At 36.2% G+C, this 18,508-nt stretch overlaps 1 protein-coding gene across 1 annotated transcript; it reads left to right on the forward strand.

Annotated features, from left to right (window-relative positions):
• Positions 1–1,311: 1,311 nt before the first annotated feature.
• Positions 1,312–17,861, forward strand: LOC110103253. Its single transcript, XM_020831882.2, has 6 exons — positions 1,312–1,495; positions 5,661–5,985; positions 6,078–6,197; positions 6,298–6,456; positions 14,429–14,601; positions 17,573–17,861. Exons 2-6 carry the CDS (start codon positions 5,755–5,757, stop codon positions 17,595–17,597), a joined length of 708 nt encoding a protein of 235 aa, XP_020687541.1. The 5' UTR covers positions 1,312–1,495; positions 5,661–5,754; the 3' UTR covers positions 17,598–17,861.
• Positions 17,862–18,508: the final 647 nt, after the last annotated feature.

Here is an 18,508-nt window from a genome sequence, read left to right on the forward strand (position 1 = left end):
ATGTAATAGCTCAAACTATTAACTATTAAGATATTGTCCATTTTGGCCTAAGAGCCTCATGGTTTTATCCTGTTGGTGTAACTTCTCAAGAGGTTATTCATCTCAGAGTTTTTTCGGGATGAGCACGCTTAACTGTGAAGTTTATTTAATGAAATTTCAACCATTATTCTAAAAGGCGTCTCAATATTTAAAAGTTTAACTTCTTTTACTCAAGGGATTTCTCAACTAGCACCAACACTACTTCCTTTCTTATAGAAATCCATGAGTGACTTCCTATTGATTTTGTTTATTTAGCATCACCTGTAAAGGTTATTGCCCTTTGAGCCTACACAATGATAGATTCACCTCCTCAACTTCTTTTCGGAGACTTGAGATCAAATGGAATTGAAAGCTTTACTTTGATCCATGTCAAAATATGAATTGCAAAAAGCTAATTTATTTGTGCTTGAAGGAAAACATTATGTGAAATTGTCAATTCTCAAGTTGTCCTCTACTTTTATATAAAGGAACCTTGCCTTCTACCCTTCAAATAAGAATTTAAGTTGGGTTTAAGAAATTGTTGATTGAGAACTAGCTTGAATCACATATAACTTTGAACTTGTCAATTCTCAATTTGTCCAAATCTTCAAGTCACCTAAAATTGAACCTCAAATAATTCATTTAAGAATTAGGTTTAATTGATACCCAATACTACATTGATGAACTCACTCGAGAAATTCATGAAGTCGCACATTAATTAAGGATGGTTCGATTTGCACCAAGTACTCACCCTAAATGCAAGACATACATGAAGATTGAAGTTTCCTTGACTACCAATCGGCCGTATGCCTAACTTGTTTGAGAGACAACTGACTATGTTAGATTCATTATAAATATTATTTATATAATTGAATTATATAACTAATTATTTAATATTGACTTTGATCATCTCATCTAAACAAATGGTAAGTGGTCTCATTTGGGCATATGAAAATTAATGAAAAAAGTCATTATAATTTTCTATACAATATCTTTCTCTATAGCTCAATTATATGCATATTTTTTCTATTTAAAGAGTCCTTCACATAATTTCTTATAGACTAATTTTTTAAGAAATTTAATGTGCTCATGTTATAATCTCCCTCTATGATATTTTGCTTTTTTTTTTTCCCCTTAATTTCTTTGTTTCGCTCATTATTTTTAGCTTTTTAACTTAAATCTATAACCAATACGCAATAGCTCATCAATTTGTATATTTACACAAATATATTTTTACTGGCTAAACCCACCATGTATCGAATTGTTGTTGCCCTATGTTCGATTCCGGCTTCCGAAAGATCTTCGAATGTGACTGCGACCTTCGCCTTCTCTACTTGGTCTCCTCCTCTCTGCTTCACCGTTCAAATGTTCGTGGCTCTAGAACAAACCAGATATCCTCCATTTCTCTTCTACCCCTTGCGATCTTATTCTTCCTATATCTGCGTTCACTGCCTCTTCATCCAACTTTCCTGGCCCGGTAAGTCCTGCTCTAGCCGTTATATATTCACCTAAGCTCTGTTTCGCCAACTCTGTGATTTATGTGAGCAGGCGTTCATGATTCAGGAATCAGGAGTCCTCCTTCGGTTCAGAAACTCTTTGTTTTGAACGTGGTGTACAAGGTCCAAATTGGACCATGCTGCAGGTTTTAGCTATATTTGGGGGGATTTCTATCATGGATTTTGATTTAAACTCAACTGTTGAAATTTTCAGCAGAGTAGGATTAAGATGGCTGATTTTTGTCTGTCATGCTTTGGCCCCTCCAGTTTAGGGTTTAGGGTTTAGGGTTTAGGGTTTATATCTTATTATTATTAATGGGGGGATTGGGATGCTAAAGGTTTAGGTTCACATTGAGCCAAAACGGTTTTGAATTTTGTAACTTTATAATTCTTCGTTTTCTTTTGAAAGAACTTACAGATTCGTGTTTTAGCACTCAGGCTGATTTAGCTTTATTGTTAGGGTTGAATTGAAATTGACCATATGCTTTACTCTAGGTAATAATTCAGTGATGGAATTTTCTTTATTCTTGATTTCCTGGACAAAGTTTTATTTTGGATGGCTTTGAAAGTTGCATGTTCAAGGCATCAAATGAAATTATTTTTCACGTTTGTATGTATTAAAACCTAATTAGGCTTGTTGGATCACATTCATGTGATTACTCAAGTTTTACATAAGATCAAGGTCAGGAAGAGAGTAAGGAATGATAGAAAAAAGTATTTTTATTGTGAAGGTTTTAAACTATAGTTACAAGGATGGAGAAAGAAAAGAGTAAGCTGATCCAAGGATTGAGAGTAGAGAGAGTTGGGAATGTTATGATGCTAACTATGCTGTATTAGGAGGGACACGCCCATCAAGTGCTTACTTAGCTCTTGGGCTCATAACTTACTTGAGGAATTTTGGACTTTTGATTTTTTGCACTCGAGCAAGGGGTACTTGCTACCTCATTTGAAATAATTGATGTCAATATTCAAATATTCATTATTCTGACAATGAGGATCTAATCACAACCTTTTGATAGTCATTACGACCTCACTCGTGCAACTATTGTATCAGGCTATCAGCTCATCTATATGCATGATGACCCAACTAGGGAGAATAAAGTTACTATAGTTGTCAAACCACACTTTTCATAACTAACTTCCATATCGAGTTTGCTACACCAATATCCTAGAAGCAGGGGCGGAACCAGCCTTAATTTTCAAGGGGGCAAACTTATAGTATAAGTGTAGAGATTTTTTTTTTATTAAATATCTTTACAACCAAAGTTTGTTCTGGGGGCACTGTCTCTTGGCCCATATTTTTTCATATCCTTGATCGTTGTACATTTCGTTGATATGTAGGGGGTCCAAGGGGGTAGGGTCCCCTTGTGGGTTCGACCTGCATGGTCAGTTTGCGGAGTCAAGGGGCAGATCCCCTGCGAGGGTTTCCTAGGGCAGCGTCCCTGGAACAAATTTTGATTGTAAGGATATTTTTTTTTTCCTTACTATTTCTCATTGTAAGGTTATTTCTCTTTGGATTTTTGGTTGTAAGGATAATTTTGGTTCCCTAACAATAACATCTCTACATAATGTGTTTAATTGTGTTGGGGCAATTGCCTAAAGACCATCCGTGGTCTGGTATTCAGGTTACCTTGGCTCAGGTTTTGAAAATGTTAATATAATCCACATTCATAATTAATGGGCAAAAAATCAACTTTATATGTTTCTTAAATTTATGCTAGGAAATAATTTTCATTTTTTCACATGAATTCGAGTTAATTTCAACTGTTGTAACCACGACTGTGCATTACCTTGGAGGTGAGTAGTGATTAAAGGCACATGATACAATTCCAAACCATCACCATTGCGTGCTCAAAACACGCCCTGAATAACAAAGTGCCATTGGTAGGAGTTGGATGACCTTAAAGCTGAGCTCGGTTCGATAGCAGGGTAATGGTCTTGCCATGAAACATAAAGAAATAAGTATTGGCACAACCATTGTGAATTGTTCCACGGTTATGTTACCAAGGCCGACTCAATAAATAGTGACACACATCAATTGGCATAATGTTACTGTTAAAACTAGAATTCGAGAGGAAAAGCTTGAATTTTATTAAGCCATCAACTCCCTATTTATAGATCTATACAAGGTGTATCAATAAGGAAACAAATAATAACATGAATACAATTATTCCTAAATTAGTGGGAGGAATTAATGCAATCCATGTAGTCTTCCCACGGATTACTGTTCACAGTCGTGGATATTTTTGGGATCGTAGGGTTGAGATTTAACAGTTACAAATAATTTCACCTTTCTATCTTAGCCCAATAGAAAAAACTGAAAAAGAAATTAGAACATATTTAATGTTGATTGTCCAATAGAAGGATTCAACTTTATTGAAATTAATAAAAGTTTCAAATATTTCTTCCTAGTTGAGCATGTTCAATTCTTGGAGTATATTGTTTCAAAAGATGGTTTGGCAGTTGATGATTGTAAAATACTTGTCATCCAAGATCAAATAATGTGCATGAGCTGAGGAAGGTCTGTCAGAGCACAAGTAAAGGTCCGACATTAGCTGCTACCCCCTCTTCCTTAAAGTCAATTAGCAAATCATCAAGGTAGGATGTGGCGAGGTCATCTTTAGATACAAGTAAGCTTCATGATTTGGTTATGGGGCATTCAACAAACTAGAATCCCGACTGCCCGTGATTTAAGCATTTGAATTTGGCGGAGGCACGACTCAAGCCGCTAATAATGGTAAAAGGATGGTGCGAAAGTGGCGGGGAAGACAAGGATTGGAGGTCACCCCAACAAGCTCTTTAGGAAATATAGCAGTATGATGAGTGAGTTAATGTTCAACTTATAGGGCTTATTGATGTGTTTCTATAACAATTAAAGGATCAAATATTATGATGATGTTTTGGATTTGTAGTCAAAGACCAACAGTGTACCGAGCGACCAACTTTGGTTGCATTTCCAGGGTATTTGATTGGGCATGGAATTGATAAAAATAAGCAATATATTTTTCCACAGTTCGGTACTCCGGTTTTGAAAATATAATCCACGTTCATAATTAATGGGCAAGAAAACCAACTTTATATGTTTCTTAAATTTATGCCAAGAAAAAATTTTCATTTTTTCCACACGAATTTGAGCTATTTTTAACAGCTGCAACCATGCTTGTGCACTACCTTGGAGGTGAGTAGTGATTGAAGGCTCATGATAACTCTTGGGCACTTAAATTCTAAAATTTAGTCCCCCCCCCCCGCCGCACGCGCACACACACGCGCAAAAGGAATTCATGAAGGTCTACCTTGAAGATTAATTCTCAACATCGGTTATCATTGTGTGGCATGGGAATAGGTGGTGTGAACTGTGAACAAGTTATCTGCTAGATCATCCACGGTATTCAGCATGTTCAGCCTAAACAACTAGTGTTAAAGCTAAACAGTTGCCCAAGCTTGAACTTATTGTTGCAATTGGGCAAGGCCATCATGGCTCAAGACCTCGTAAAGCGGTACCTCTGATCGGCAATGTGGCGGCTTGATGATGGATCAAAATGAAACTAATACCAAACCGTGTCACACTACTCAATAAAGTAGCGATATACTACAATGAAAGGAATTAGATTCACTAATAGAAACACAATACAAGCAGAATAGAATTGCTCTTCTTGAAAATTCAAAAAAAACTTAATCAATACTTAGCTCTCCCTCCCTAGCAACTACTCAAGCCAAAAAAACGATCACTTCCAATCATTATAGGGCCTTATATGGTTAACAAGGAATGAACATTTACATAAGATTCCTTAAAATTGGATATTATTCAATGAGCACTGCATCACTTTGCTTATCAAATTACGCCTCTCCAATAGTTTACATTAGAGGAAAAATCATACATGGGGAGCTATTTAATAATTTTAATTTGAGGATTTAAACAAACACCAAACTATCTTTTCTTGATTCTAGACCTTGTATTAAACACATTGTGTTTCAAGGAATGACCTTGTCTCAACCATTATGTTTAAAGGAATGATATATCTTCTCTGGATTTTTAACTTACATTATGGTCTTTCATTAAACATATATAATCTCTATCATGTGACTTTTTTCTTCAGATGGACTTGGATTTGTGGTATCATGCAAAATCAAATTTTTTGGTTGCAGGGAAAATCGAACTACATGGCCGTTAAGGCAGTCTTTGGTCGTTTGAGTAGCATATAAATTAGTTCAAGTTCAACCTATTTGCTATGTTTCAACAATGCTGACCATGCATGTTTCATCAGCAATCAGAAACGTTGGGACTACTGTAGATGCAAAAAAATTAAGTCAGATTAGTCAGGGCATCTTACATGCTAATGTCAAAAGGAATGCTTTAGTTCTTCACACGTCCTCTGAGAGCAATTGTTTATCAACACTGCCTTTGTGTACTGGCTTTTATTACTATTCTGTACGAGCATCAGGTCAACTCATGTGGAGGACTTCAAAGCAAGTAATCCTTCTCTTTGTTTTATGGTTTTCGAAGGTTTGATGACATTACCTCCAGGAGGCTAACAACAAATAGAAAAAAAAAATTCCTTGTAGTATCATTGGCAAATTTATGCATCATCGGAAGAAGAATATCGTTCATCTCGCAATATTGCAGTAAGTCTTTTGAGGCGGTATAGGAATGTTATCAACCGAGGAGGTAATGACAACTTGAAGGTACATAGTTTCTCAATGTTTATGTCATTCGTGACTCTTATTCTACATTATTTTCTAATATTGCTCTTGTCCAACTGGAAAATCGTGCAACTTCAATCAGGAGTTTATTGATGCTGGGGTGAATGCATATGCTCTTGGTTGCACTGATGAGAGTTTGAGGAGAGAACTTTTGGACATGAAGAATTCTGGAATAGAGGTTGACGGGTTGCAATCTTATGGAGGAGGCACTAGTGTGACATATAAAATTGTTTCAGAGGAGGTATGTATTTTGAGTTTAGGCATTATTTTTTACGTTTATATGGTATTCATGCTCATATGTTTTCCCATAGGATGACTTTTTAGCGATAGCATTTCTTATTTTTTCAAAAATCTTATCAAATTTATTGTACTTTATACAGAATTTCATCTGTACTCCAGATTGGAAGACAAATTAGTTGTGTTAATTCCTATTACATTATCCTCACAAAATCAACAAAAAAATCAAATGTTTCAGCAGATTTGAATTGTAGAAGTTTAATCTGCTACTTCATAGTTGAAAAATATCTTTCATATTTATGAGAAATTAGTATCTCATTACCTATATGATTACAGTCACGAAATGCTGCATTACAATTTGGGTTAACAATCTTTAGTTTCCAGTTATCTGATAGTGGAGAACTGTAGTGGATCTCAAGTGATAAAATTTTAAGGGAAAAAAATGACCGACGGCATGCGGCCATTCTTTCAATTGTTGGAATGCGAGGTGATTATACTGGCAAATGGATTAGACTTTTTCTTACCAGTTCCCTTACATTGTTTCTCGAGTTATGCCAACATATCCACTCGTATTTTCGGGTTCTCTGTGCTTGAGGGCCTGGTGTCCTTGTAGTAGGAATTGAAGGTCTGTAAGTGACTGGAACATACTAATTTTTCTGTAAGTGTCTGTAAGTCCTATAGGGCCACTATCATATGTCATGGCGCGTGATTATCTGATGGACCGGCTGAGCCGGTCCATCCGAGACCCACGCGGGTCTACAGGAGGCGGCGGGGGGGGGCATCCGGCCCAGGTGAGCCAAAGGGAGGGGGCGGCCGAACTTGGGGAGAAAGGGGAAAGGGTCAAGGTGGGCCCTTTGGGCCCACTTATTTAAATCCTTGGGCATCAAGGGGAAGAACCTTTCTTTAACCTAATGAAACTTTTAAGTTGGTGGATTACATCACTAACCATCACGGAAGAGTTCAAAAACCTTGCTTGACCTACCTCGCGCTCTCCGTCCACGGCCGCTTTGTCTGCGTTGGCCCCCTCCCGCGTGACTTCCTTATCTTATTCTGCATGAAACCAAGTGATGAAGTGAGAGCCACTTGGCTCTCTGACTTGCGTGCGACACTTCTTGCCGTGCGAGGGCAAGGCATAGATATTCCCTAAAGTTGGAGATGTTCAATTTCTCGGTCATGGTCTCTCCCCTCCTGATGTCTTTGGGCTATGTTAGGGTTTCGCCCTAGCCGCCTCCACCCTTCGTCCAGGGAAGTTTTTCTTCTCTTCAGTTTTGATTTGGTTATTTTTCTTGCTTTTATGGCAAATAAACTCTTGGATCTTGGCTTTCTTTCTGGTAATGCTACATCTCAGTTGTTTAAAGATGCTTTGTCTGGATCTACCACTTCTTCTTTCTTTCCCGATCTCAAGGCAACTACCCACTATGGTTTGAAGGCATTGTGGATCTCTGAGGAAGAAATCATTGCATTGGAGGCTCCTTTTGCTTTTTCACTAGTTGGTAAATTCTCTAATAGGCGTCGTTAATTGGATCTTATTTGATTTTTTTTTCAACCTCAAACTTTCTTGTGCTTTCTTTGTTATTTTATTGGATGCTCACCATGTGCTGATAAAACTATCCAACGACTTGGATTATAGTAGATTTTTTGCTCATCGATCTTATTTTGTGTATAACTGTTTTATGAAGCTTGTGAAATGGTCGCCTATGTTTGGCATTCATGAGGAATCCCCCATTGTGCCGGTTTGGATCTTTTTCCTTGATCTGCAACCTCACTTATTTTTGCCTAGGATCCTCCACGGGTTAGGATCTCTATTTGGCAGACCATTGTAAGTGGTCAACACCACTGCTCATAGGACTAGGCCCTCGGTTGCTCGTGTTTTGGTGGAGTTGGATATTACCAAAAACTATCCTAGCAGAGACAGGAGGAAGCGTCCTTCGTGACTATAATCAAACACAAGATAAAGTTAGACTCAAGAAATATGTTGAAAGGAGAAAGTAGAACCTTTTGTCAAGGATCGGTGGAGATTCTCCACTCAACGCCTTCAAACTGTTCTTCGATTGCTTCCACCAAAGTGTCTAGAATACGCTCTATGTAATCTTCAACGATGTGATCGACCCTTGTATTGACGTGAAAGAAAGTTGACTGTAGAATGTCTACGAAACCGTCCTCGTCGTAGGTTAGGCCGTATTCAGTTTCTGGATCCGCCATTCATAGATGCTAGATGACAAATCTCCTCACGACTTCAAAGTGCTCTTGAATATTGTTGAAGAGAAAGAAGTTTATCTTGCCACTTGAAGGGGGGAAGAGCCAAAGACCAAAATATGAAATAAGTTTCAGCTTCTTATATGTAGAGGTGAGGAAATTAGAAGATGAAATATCAAATCCTAAATTCGGGTGGAGAGTTAATGAGAGAGGGAAGAGATTGGAGAGAGAAGGAATAAAATCTGAAATAATTTCAGATTTTGGAGAGGAGGGGAATTGGAATTTGAAATATTTCCAAAAGGAAGGGAGAGAGGGGAGGGCGGCAGCGAGGGGGGAGATTAGGGATTTAACTTTCCAAATATCAAATTCAGATTTTGGAAAGAAATAAGGAGGTGTGAGGTTATGAGGTTCGGCCGAGGGATGAGAGGAATTTGAAATTATTTCCAATAAGCAAAGACTTGATTTTAGGAAAGAAATAAAGAGGAATTAATGGGATAGGGGGGCCGGCAGCATGCATGAGGGTGTGAGCAATTAGTGAGATTAATTAAGGCTTCTTAATTTAGGTTTTGAAATTAGGACAGTATTATTTTAAATCCAAATGAATTTAAAATTCAAAATAGATCTAAAGTAAATACTTTCCTAAAATAGAGTAGTTAAATTAGGAAAGATTTTGAATTCAAATTCAAATGATTTCAATTTCAAAATTATCCCAAATTAATCCTCAACCCAATTAGGAAACTCAAGGGAGAAGAGGAGTGGGTGAGGCCGGCGGTTTGGAAGGGATTTCGGGTAAGGTGGCCGGCGGCTTATGGGGGAAAAATTTGTGGAGCTTGTTTAGGAGGACACGATGGTTTGGGATTGGAGATGAAGTTGATGTAGTGATGTCTGGTAGTGGTGTTGGAAAGAGAAGGGAAGAAAGATAAGGAAGAAAACCACGAACCCGGCCGTCTCTAAGGTTGGTGGGTGATACGATCTCTCTCTCCTGGGGATTTCTCTCCATTCAAACTCTCAAGCTCTCACAAGAACTCATGCAAGGAAGAAATTTTTTCATTCAATCATTCATTACTTGAAAAATAAAACAAGGGGCTATAAATAGCCTAGTACATGAGACTCAAGAAATAAAATACGAAAATACCCTCAGGGCTTACATACGACATCCCTCACTAAAAGGGTACAACTAAAAATCTCATAAAACAAATACACGACACTGAAAATAAGAAAATACATAAATAAGAAAATAACATGACAACATAAATAAATCAAAAATACAATGACTCGATCGTGGCCGTAGATCGGCAGCCACGCCTCTAATAAACCTTCCATGCTCTGATGTCCCCATCAATTACCCTGTTAAACCTAAGGATCCCATTTTGCAAAAGGCCAACCTCACTTATGCTAATATCTGTTCTTTCCCTACTTCGAATGATCTAGCTTATACAAATGATAATGTTGATGTTCCTTCTGCTGTCCAATGGATGATTATCCTATTGGAACTCCTTTATTGCCTACGACTAATGTTATACTTGGGATCAATGTGATATCAGTGATTCATCCTAATGTGAATGTAACACCTGCTGCAGATGGAAAGAATATGTATGGTCATGTTGATTGTGAAAATATATAGGGTTGTAATGATGATATGGGTGCCAATACTATTTTTAATTTATGGTTAATCACATAGCTTGCCCCATATCGACTCCTAGTCTTAATGGTATTCATGCTGAAATTGCTATAGTTGGTTCTGGTTTAATTTCTGGTCCTAATTGCTCTATTACCCAAGTCGCTAATGTGATCATTTTGGTGCCTTGGGAGTGTTAGGCTAACATCACTATGGGGGATTTTGATGTGGATGTTGAGAATGCTAATAATTTAGTTGTGGATGGTGATCATCTTGACTATTCTGACTGGTTAATACCATACAATCCTTCAGTTATTAGAGATTCTGAGCAGGGTAATGAGGATGTTAGTATTGGTTCCCATGAAGATTTTGATATAAATGTGGTGCAAGTTGGTTATGATGATTTTGTAAAAGTTGTTGGTAAGAAAAATAGAAAAAAAATGTGGTGCAAGTTTTTAAGCTTTTTGAAGGTAGACCGAAGAGATTAAAACTCCTAAATTCTATTGCTAATGGTTTGTGTTCTGCGTTTGCTTTGCTGTGTTTGCTTTTCTCTAGTAGGGTGTTAGCTGAGGTTTGCGTGGGTTGATATTGGTTATATCTCGGGCTGACTGTTGATGCTTGCTGTTGGTGCCTCTATCCGGGATGTGGCTGTTTGTTCAAATGTTCGTGTAGAGTTTATTATCTCCATTTGTGATGCTATTCTGCTTCTAGGAGTCTTTGGTTTTCTCTTCTCTTTGCTGGTGTTTCTAAGTTGGGTTGTTTTTTGACTATTTGTTGGTTTTCTGACTTTGCATCTTGTTTGTTGTATTGTTTTATTAGTTGGATCATAGGCTCATTAGGTTTTAATTCAAATGCTATATTTTTAGAAAGCTCTTGATCCCTTAAGGAATTGTAACTGTTTTAATTTTATTAACGCGTAGGCTCCTCTGTGGGTTTTATCCAAAATAAAAAAGTAAATAAGAAGAAAAACACAAGAACCAAATATTAAGGCTAATCTTTTATTATCTCTTCAACAAATAATAAAAGAGACAATTGAACTACCGAAGTCAAGAAGTGCTAATACTGACACGTTGGTCATAGATTTCTTCAGCTGCTTGAAGGCTTGTGTTGTTGCTTTTCCCTAATTGAAATCATCTTCAACTGCTCTGCCAGTGGTCATACTATCATTTTATACCCTCACACAAACTTTTGATAGTACCTGGTGAGACCTAAGATGATAAGTAGGACATCAGCAGGAGATTCAGAACGTTTATAACCGAAAATATCGGAGATCGAAGGCTATGATTAGGAGCCTGTATTTTTTATTTATTTCATGTATTAGCTTATTTTATTTCATGTTAGATGATTGTAACCTTGCTTATGTTTTGTTTTGAGTTGTAGCCCTGAGGGCATTTCAGTCACTTCTTTACTTTTTTCTTTGAGGCCTAGTCTTGTATTATTATTATAAATTTTTTGATTTCTTCTGAACTTGTGAGTTCTTGAGTGGTGAAGTCCCAAGGTGTGGGCAAAAGTAACACCCACCAGTCGTCGGAAGTGTCCTCGACTCGTGGTTCAAATTCCTTCCCTTGCTTCAAGCCGCAGTCACCTCTTCCCCTTGCTTAAAGCCGTCGGCCTGCCCCTCCCCTTGCTCCAACCGCCGGACACCCTCCAGCTCCCCTCCTACCTGTCAACCCCCATCCCTTCTCCCTCCCTTAGTTGCCGACCTAGCCCCCAAACCCGACCCCTTTTCCCAACCCCAAACCCTAGCCTCCACCCTCCCTCCACCTTGGCCCTCTTGATGATGATTTCAATCGTCATTATTGCTTGCCTAAATTAGCCAAATTGATTTGGGAAATATTTTATTCCTATTTGAAATTCAAATTTGAATTTCAAATACTTTACTAGATTAACTGAAGCTAAATTAGGAAAGTTTCCAGAATTAAATCTAATTTAATTTTAAATTAGATTTGATTTATTTATCTTTTTCCTAAATTATTGATTTATTTATCTTTTTCCTAAATTAGACTCATGATTTATTAAGCCTTAAATTTCCCCTCAGTCCCCTCCCTTCCCTGTGCATGCCACCAGCCCCCCGTGGCCCTCTCCTCCACCTGAATTTGAAATTAAAATTTCAAATTCCAAATCCCCTTTCCTATTTTACTAAATCTGAAATTAATTTTAGATTTTTGTTACCTTACCTTACTGGAAACCCTAACCCTAGTTTCCCAATAACAAACCCCTCCCCTTCTTTGGCAGCCCCTCTCCCTCCCTTCTTCCATCTTGGATTTTCTTCTTTCATGAATAATATTCTAAGAGAAGAAAAAGACCTTCACCCTTTCCCACTCTTTGCTAGTGAATGACCGATTCCGAAGGACCACTGCTTCGCATACGATTTTCAAGGGTAGATAGATATTCTTCAATCACTGTTCTTCGACCCCGATTAGGAGATAGAAGACACCGTCGACGATGACGTCGATCGTATCCTATTCCACTTAGCTGAGACTATCGACGAACAACTACCATCCGGACATTGGAAAATCATCCGACATCCACTTGCACCTCCTCTTTCGACGACCTTTTCGTGGATCAAAGCATTTGGCGTCCTATCTCCTTTGGTGGCATCATTCGGGTTGCTGAAATCCTCTTTCCGCTTAGACCTTTCAAAGAGTGAGAGTAAGTGAAACTCAAGATAACTTATCTAAATGTTACGTGGTGGATTTAAAGTTTACAATATTTAAGTTTATGTTTATGTTATACTTTATTTTAAGCTTTAGTGATTCTATTGTGTAGCTGATTGCCATAACAAAATTGATATCCTTAAATTCTCTAAATCCATCTAGTGAAACATTAGTTTATTGTTACTTTGCTTAATTCAAGTTTTCTTTATAAATTTCTACACAATTCCTACTTTTGTTTCACATCATAAGAACCCTATCGACTCCTTTAGGTTCTTAGGTAAAGGCCAATCCAACATAGCGTTAATCTTGGATTGGTCTGCTGCTACCCCGGCTCTGCTCACCATATGTCCTAGGTACTCCACCTATGACTGTGCAAAGGAATATTTCTTCATATTGCAAAAACACGGGAACAAAATATAAGGCTGATTTTTTATTATCTCTTCAACAAGTAATGATAGATATAATTGACCTAACTATTCAAGAGGTAGATCGGCTCTCCCACAAATCCTAGGCGCCGCTAGGAACAATTCCAAAAAGTACACTACACCAAACACAATCACATGATGATAATAAAATCACCTAATTAATCTTAATATAAACCTTCCTATTTCTGTTCTAAAGTAGATTTCAAATCAGCCATTTTTTCTTAAATAAAATTTTTCTAATTTCCTCCAAATCAAATCCGTCATCTTTCCCTAAATAAACCTGTCATAATTCCCTCCCAATCAAATCAGCTATCTTTTACTAAATAAACATTTCATAATTCCCTCCCAATCAAATCATTCATCTTTTCTTAAATAAACATTTCCTAATTCCCTCACAATCAAATCAACCATCTTTTCATAAATAAATCTTTCATAATTCTCTCCCAGTCAAATCAGTCCTCTTTTCCAAATAAACATTTACTAATTAGTTCCCCTTAATTCCTCCTACTTACATAATAAATAATAGATTCCCTAGACCCAACAAGGGCATATCACCTAAGTTGTCTTTCCATCTTCAGCATCCACAACTTTTAAGCAGCCTTTCAGCTTGCAAGTTGAACATGGAGTGTATCTTAATTTTAATAATCATATCATTCATTGATTGTTATATGCCGCCATTTACGTTTTCATCTAAAATACCCTTTTCTCTCTAGAAGGAGTGGATAATGTTTTTTAATTCTGGGAACAATGGATACTATGCTTACTTAATTTATTATTTCTTTTTTTATTTTTTCCAAGTTAAATATCAACTTTTAAAGAAATTAAAATGAGGGTGCGGCTGGAATGATAATTAGGTAACTTGCTTCTGGTATAGATTTAAGAATTTTCCTTGGTTTTAGTTTTTGGCACACAACACCTCCCCACATCTCACAATGATAGGAGCCTCATGCATTGGCCGCAACTTCTTTCTTAAAAAGACACCAAATCGGATAGGATAAAAAATTTTAAGTTAGATTTCCAACATTGAATTTTATTGTCGAAGCTTTTCACTCAATTATAATGTCTTTATTGTATATGCAGGTTCGAGAATGTATTTTATGGTTGAGCATTGTATTCATCACTATTTTGTGCACGCCACAACCAACCATTGTCAGGTGGTCTTCTACGCCACCTGTATCCACTGAAGTAATGCATCAGTGGAAAGGATTTTGTGCTCTAATAGCTAATGCATATTATAAACGAGGAATGGCCTGGTGAGTATCATCTACTTTTGATTTATTTTCATTTTATGCTCTTCAATGATCACTGTTCTGGAAGAAAAAAAAACTCTTTTTATGAACTGAGAGAGGTTTTGAAGAGCTTTCCAAAAGTGAAAAAAAAAAAAAACTTGTCTTCAAATATATAAGATTTGCCGTGTTTTTTTTTTTACTTGAGTAAAAGTGGCGAAATCTCTCCAGTATGTCAATGGTGGCAGTTGATTCCATTATAAGAAGTTTGGAATTTCTTTAAAGCAGTGCTATGAGATATCTAAAACATTGCTTTTATTTTTAAACGCTACTAGTAGAAGCATCGATGATAAAATGCAAAACGCACTATGATGTTTTCATAGATTGTGATCAAATTTCTAATTTGTTTTGGTGGTCTTAGTTTCTTAGAAGGCAGTACAACATATCTCTAGGGGAATATCAACCATCTTGAAGGAAGAATAGTGTCTTTCTTGTTTTTTCTTTTTTCTTTTTTCCTTGGCTATAAAAGGAATACTTTAAATTAAACATAGAGTTTTGGTTGTATGCAAGAGGAGGGTCGTGGTTGTTCTCTAGCATGTTATACTACCAAAAAAAAAAAAAAAAAACTTAATATTCTTGTGAACTGTTAGGTATATAAAAAAAAGAAAACTGTTAGGTATATAAAAAAAAGAAAAAAATGGCAATCGCAAATGTTGTCTCATAGTTTTGGGGGCTTGAGATTTGGGTGCTTTATTAGTTGTGATGAGATGAAAATATGAACTTATATTGTATTGGGTTTGCTGCTTTTGTTGAGAAATTATAGAAATTGGTTAAAATTTTAATTAAATTGAAATTGAAATTTCATATTTGTATAAATTTATTTAAAGAGTTGAGGGATTTTCTAGGGAATGTAGGAAATGAGGTGGAAGAGAGAAAAGAGAAGATGGATATGATGCAAGTGGAAAGATTTTGCATGGAAAATTAGCTTCCCCATATTTTTCTCCTTTTTTGTTTATCTTAAGGAGAGAGGATGCAATACTGACTGCAGGAGTTAGTTTTTTCATTTGGAAAGAAATTAATTTTTTTTACTTGTAAAATAAATGGGAATTATATCACAAATATGGAGAGTGAAAATATGGAAAGAGAGAATTATGCAAGAAATTTCCTTAATAAATGATAAAATTATATGCAATTGATGAAATCAAGATAAAATAGTTTAAAATTTTGGCTTTGATATCAAACTGAGGCGGAATAATGAAATCAATAGGGAAATTATGAGAAACAAATGAAAAAAAGCCAAAATAGTGAGATTCTCATGTTTTTAACACAAGGACTTCCTGAGGTCACAAATCCTAGTTCTACTCTCTTCAAACACGGTTAACTGTGGAGTTTTGATGGGACCCACAACACTGATGTTGTTATATCAGACATTCTCATAATATTAATTTGCAAATTCTTAAGACAAAAAATTAATAAGTGAAAACAAAGGCAACGAGAAATTTTTTTAAATAATTATTTGATTTTTGTAATTAACAAGATTCTATTTGCAGAAATGATTTGACAACTAAAATTCTAAATTATTCGAGGCTTATTACAAGATAATCTTTGCTAAACTAAGAGAAAAATAAAACACTGTTACTTCCTCATAAATTTAAAATATAAACTCAGAAATAATATCTCATGCATTTTGACGATCATCAATTGGATACCTTTGATTGAAATTTGGCAAAGAATAAAATTCAATTTTGATGAAAGATTTATATATGGTCTATTAAATATTAATGATGGAAGTTAAGGATCCTGAAAGCTATGCATGGGATTGATGTCACTCAAAATATGACAAAACCTGAAAACACTTTTAACCAATAATGAAAAAATATTTAGAGAAACGCAGCAAATGAAGAAAAGGGGAAGAAGCCACAAAAGAAAAGCCTAATCCTTGTAGAGAGAGAATCTCTCTGGAATTTCAATTCTGACACTTAATAAACGAGTTAAACGCCACAATGATAAGTATTAACACATGCAAAGCTGAATTTTAATTGTCAGAACGGTTTTTTAGGTGCCTCAAATAACAATATTTATAAGCTTATAGGACACCTAGTTAGAATAAAAACTCTTCCCTAAGAATCCACTGTTAGAGGAATAAATCATAGGAATTGCAACCCATTAACTCTAGCTATAGCCTCGTGGGAAGAACCAAACCTGTTATACTTGTTGGAGATGCCAATAAAACGGCCAAATGAATCCTAGGAGTTGTAGAAATAATTGAATAGTTGCAAAAAATCCCATAAAGTAATAGTATTTGAAGGGCCTAAAGCAAAAGTTATAGCAAACACACCAAGGACTACAAGCTGCAGGAACTGAGAAAGCTACCACGGCATTATCTCCTCCGTGGAAGATATAATTGTGGTAAAGGCTTTTGAAGAGAGAGAGAGAGAGACGGAGAAGGCAATGTATTTCTTTCTAAGAAGAAAGAAAGTTGTGTTTGAAAATTAGTTCCCCAGAACCCTCGCCTCAGGTGGTGGGGCATATACCACTTTGATTTTTGGATTGCTTTGTAGCTCGAAATGGTGTTATTCAGGAAGTCTAATAATATTTAACGATACCTTTAGCCACAGGTTAACAAAGCCCTTTTCAAAGTCTGATAATATTTGTGGTCTGCTATTGTTTGGCTACTCAAGGATTTAAGATGGTCAACTGAGTTCATATGTCTTTGAGTGCTTTTTAATTGTGTTATTTTATTTATGGTTCTATGTCGATTTTTAAACTTTAGTTTTAATGCAACAATTTGATTGTTTCCGTATCTATTGCTAATTATGCCAGTTTGGAGATTTTTAGTTTAGATTAATTTCTGTTAAATTGCAATTGTGGTTAGTGCTTCTTTTGTTATTTTTTTCCCCCACCTCGTCTGCCAACTTGCTGCAAAGCTGACTAATCGAAAGACAAGTTGGCTTAGTTTGACCCAAAGAGTTTTTATTTTTTACCTTTTTCATTACAGGTTAGCACATCTCTCTCTGAAGTAGGGATGTCTACCAGAAGCAATACTTGGCCAGTATAATGATCTGGTGCAGTGAAAGTTGGAATATTTGTAGGAAATTTTAGGGTGAGGAGCTGGCATGGTGGCCTGCGTAGTGAATTGAGAAATCTTCTAATACTAATCCGGCATTGCAGTACTTAGTTTGTTTGTTATGGTATTTCGTTGTTTTAAAACATAACTTTTTTGCCTTGTAGGTGTTAGTTTTTTTGCTTCTGGTGAGGCAAGACTTAAAATATCGCCTCATACTATAATGCACAAATATGGTCATGCTTACACAGATACGACATGACATGGACACGGGACATGTCAATTATTGAAAATATAAGACGCGAACACGGGTTGTATACCATATTATAAATTTTTTATTTTAAAAATAGTGTATAAAAATTGAATAAATTAAAAATAATTTAAAAATAATAAATAGTTTAACTAGAATTTGTGCTTAAAATAATTAGCATTAGAATGTTGAGCGTCGATGCCATGTATCAGGGCATCAAGAGAGGAGATCACAATGCTGTCGAGAGTCGGGCATCGATGTTATGCAGTATAGGGCGTCAATGTCAAGAGGGTGTTGTTCATTGATGCTAAGAAGACGTCGAACAAAGATGAGTTATCAAGTTGTGGGTGTAGAAATTGCTAGCGTCGAGTATCAATGCAAAGACAGTGTCAGACTTTGATGTTGAGATGATTTTGAAATATCGATGATGTAACGACGTTACGTCGATGTTGAGATGACATCGTGCATTGTTGTGAAACCAAAGTCGCGATCCGTCAAATAGAAATAAAAATGAGAATATTCCATGAAAGGATTATTAAGTGCGGGCGATTTATTTGGTATAAGAAAATTAATTTTTATATTTTAAATAAATAAAAATTTTAAATACAAGAAATTATATT

The sequence above is a fragment of the Dendrobium catenatum genome, unplaced genomic scaffold, assembly GCF_001605985.2.
Source record: "Dendrobium catenatum unplaced genomic scaffold, ASM160598v2 fragScaff_scaffold_1117, whole genome shotgun sequence".
Taxonomy (NCBI): Eukaryota; Viridiplantae; Streptophyta; class Magnoliopsida; order Asparagales; family Orchidaceae; genus Dendrobium; species Dendrobium catenatum.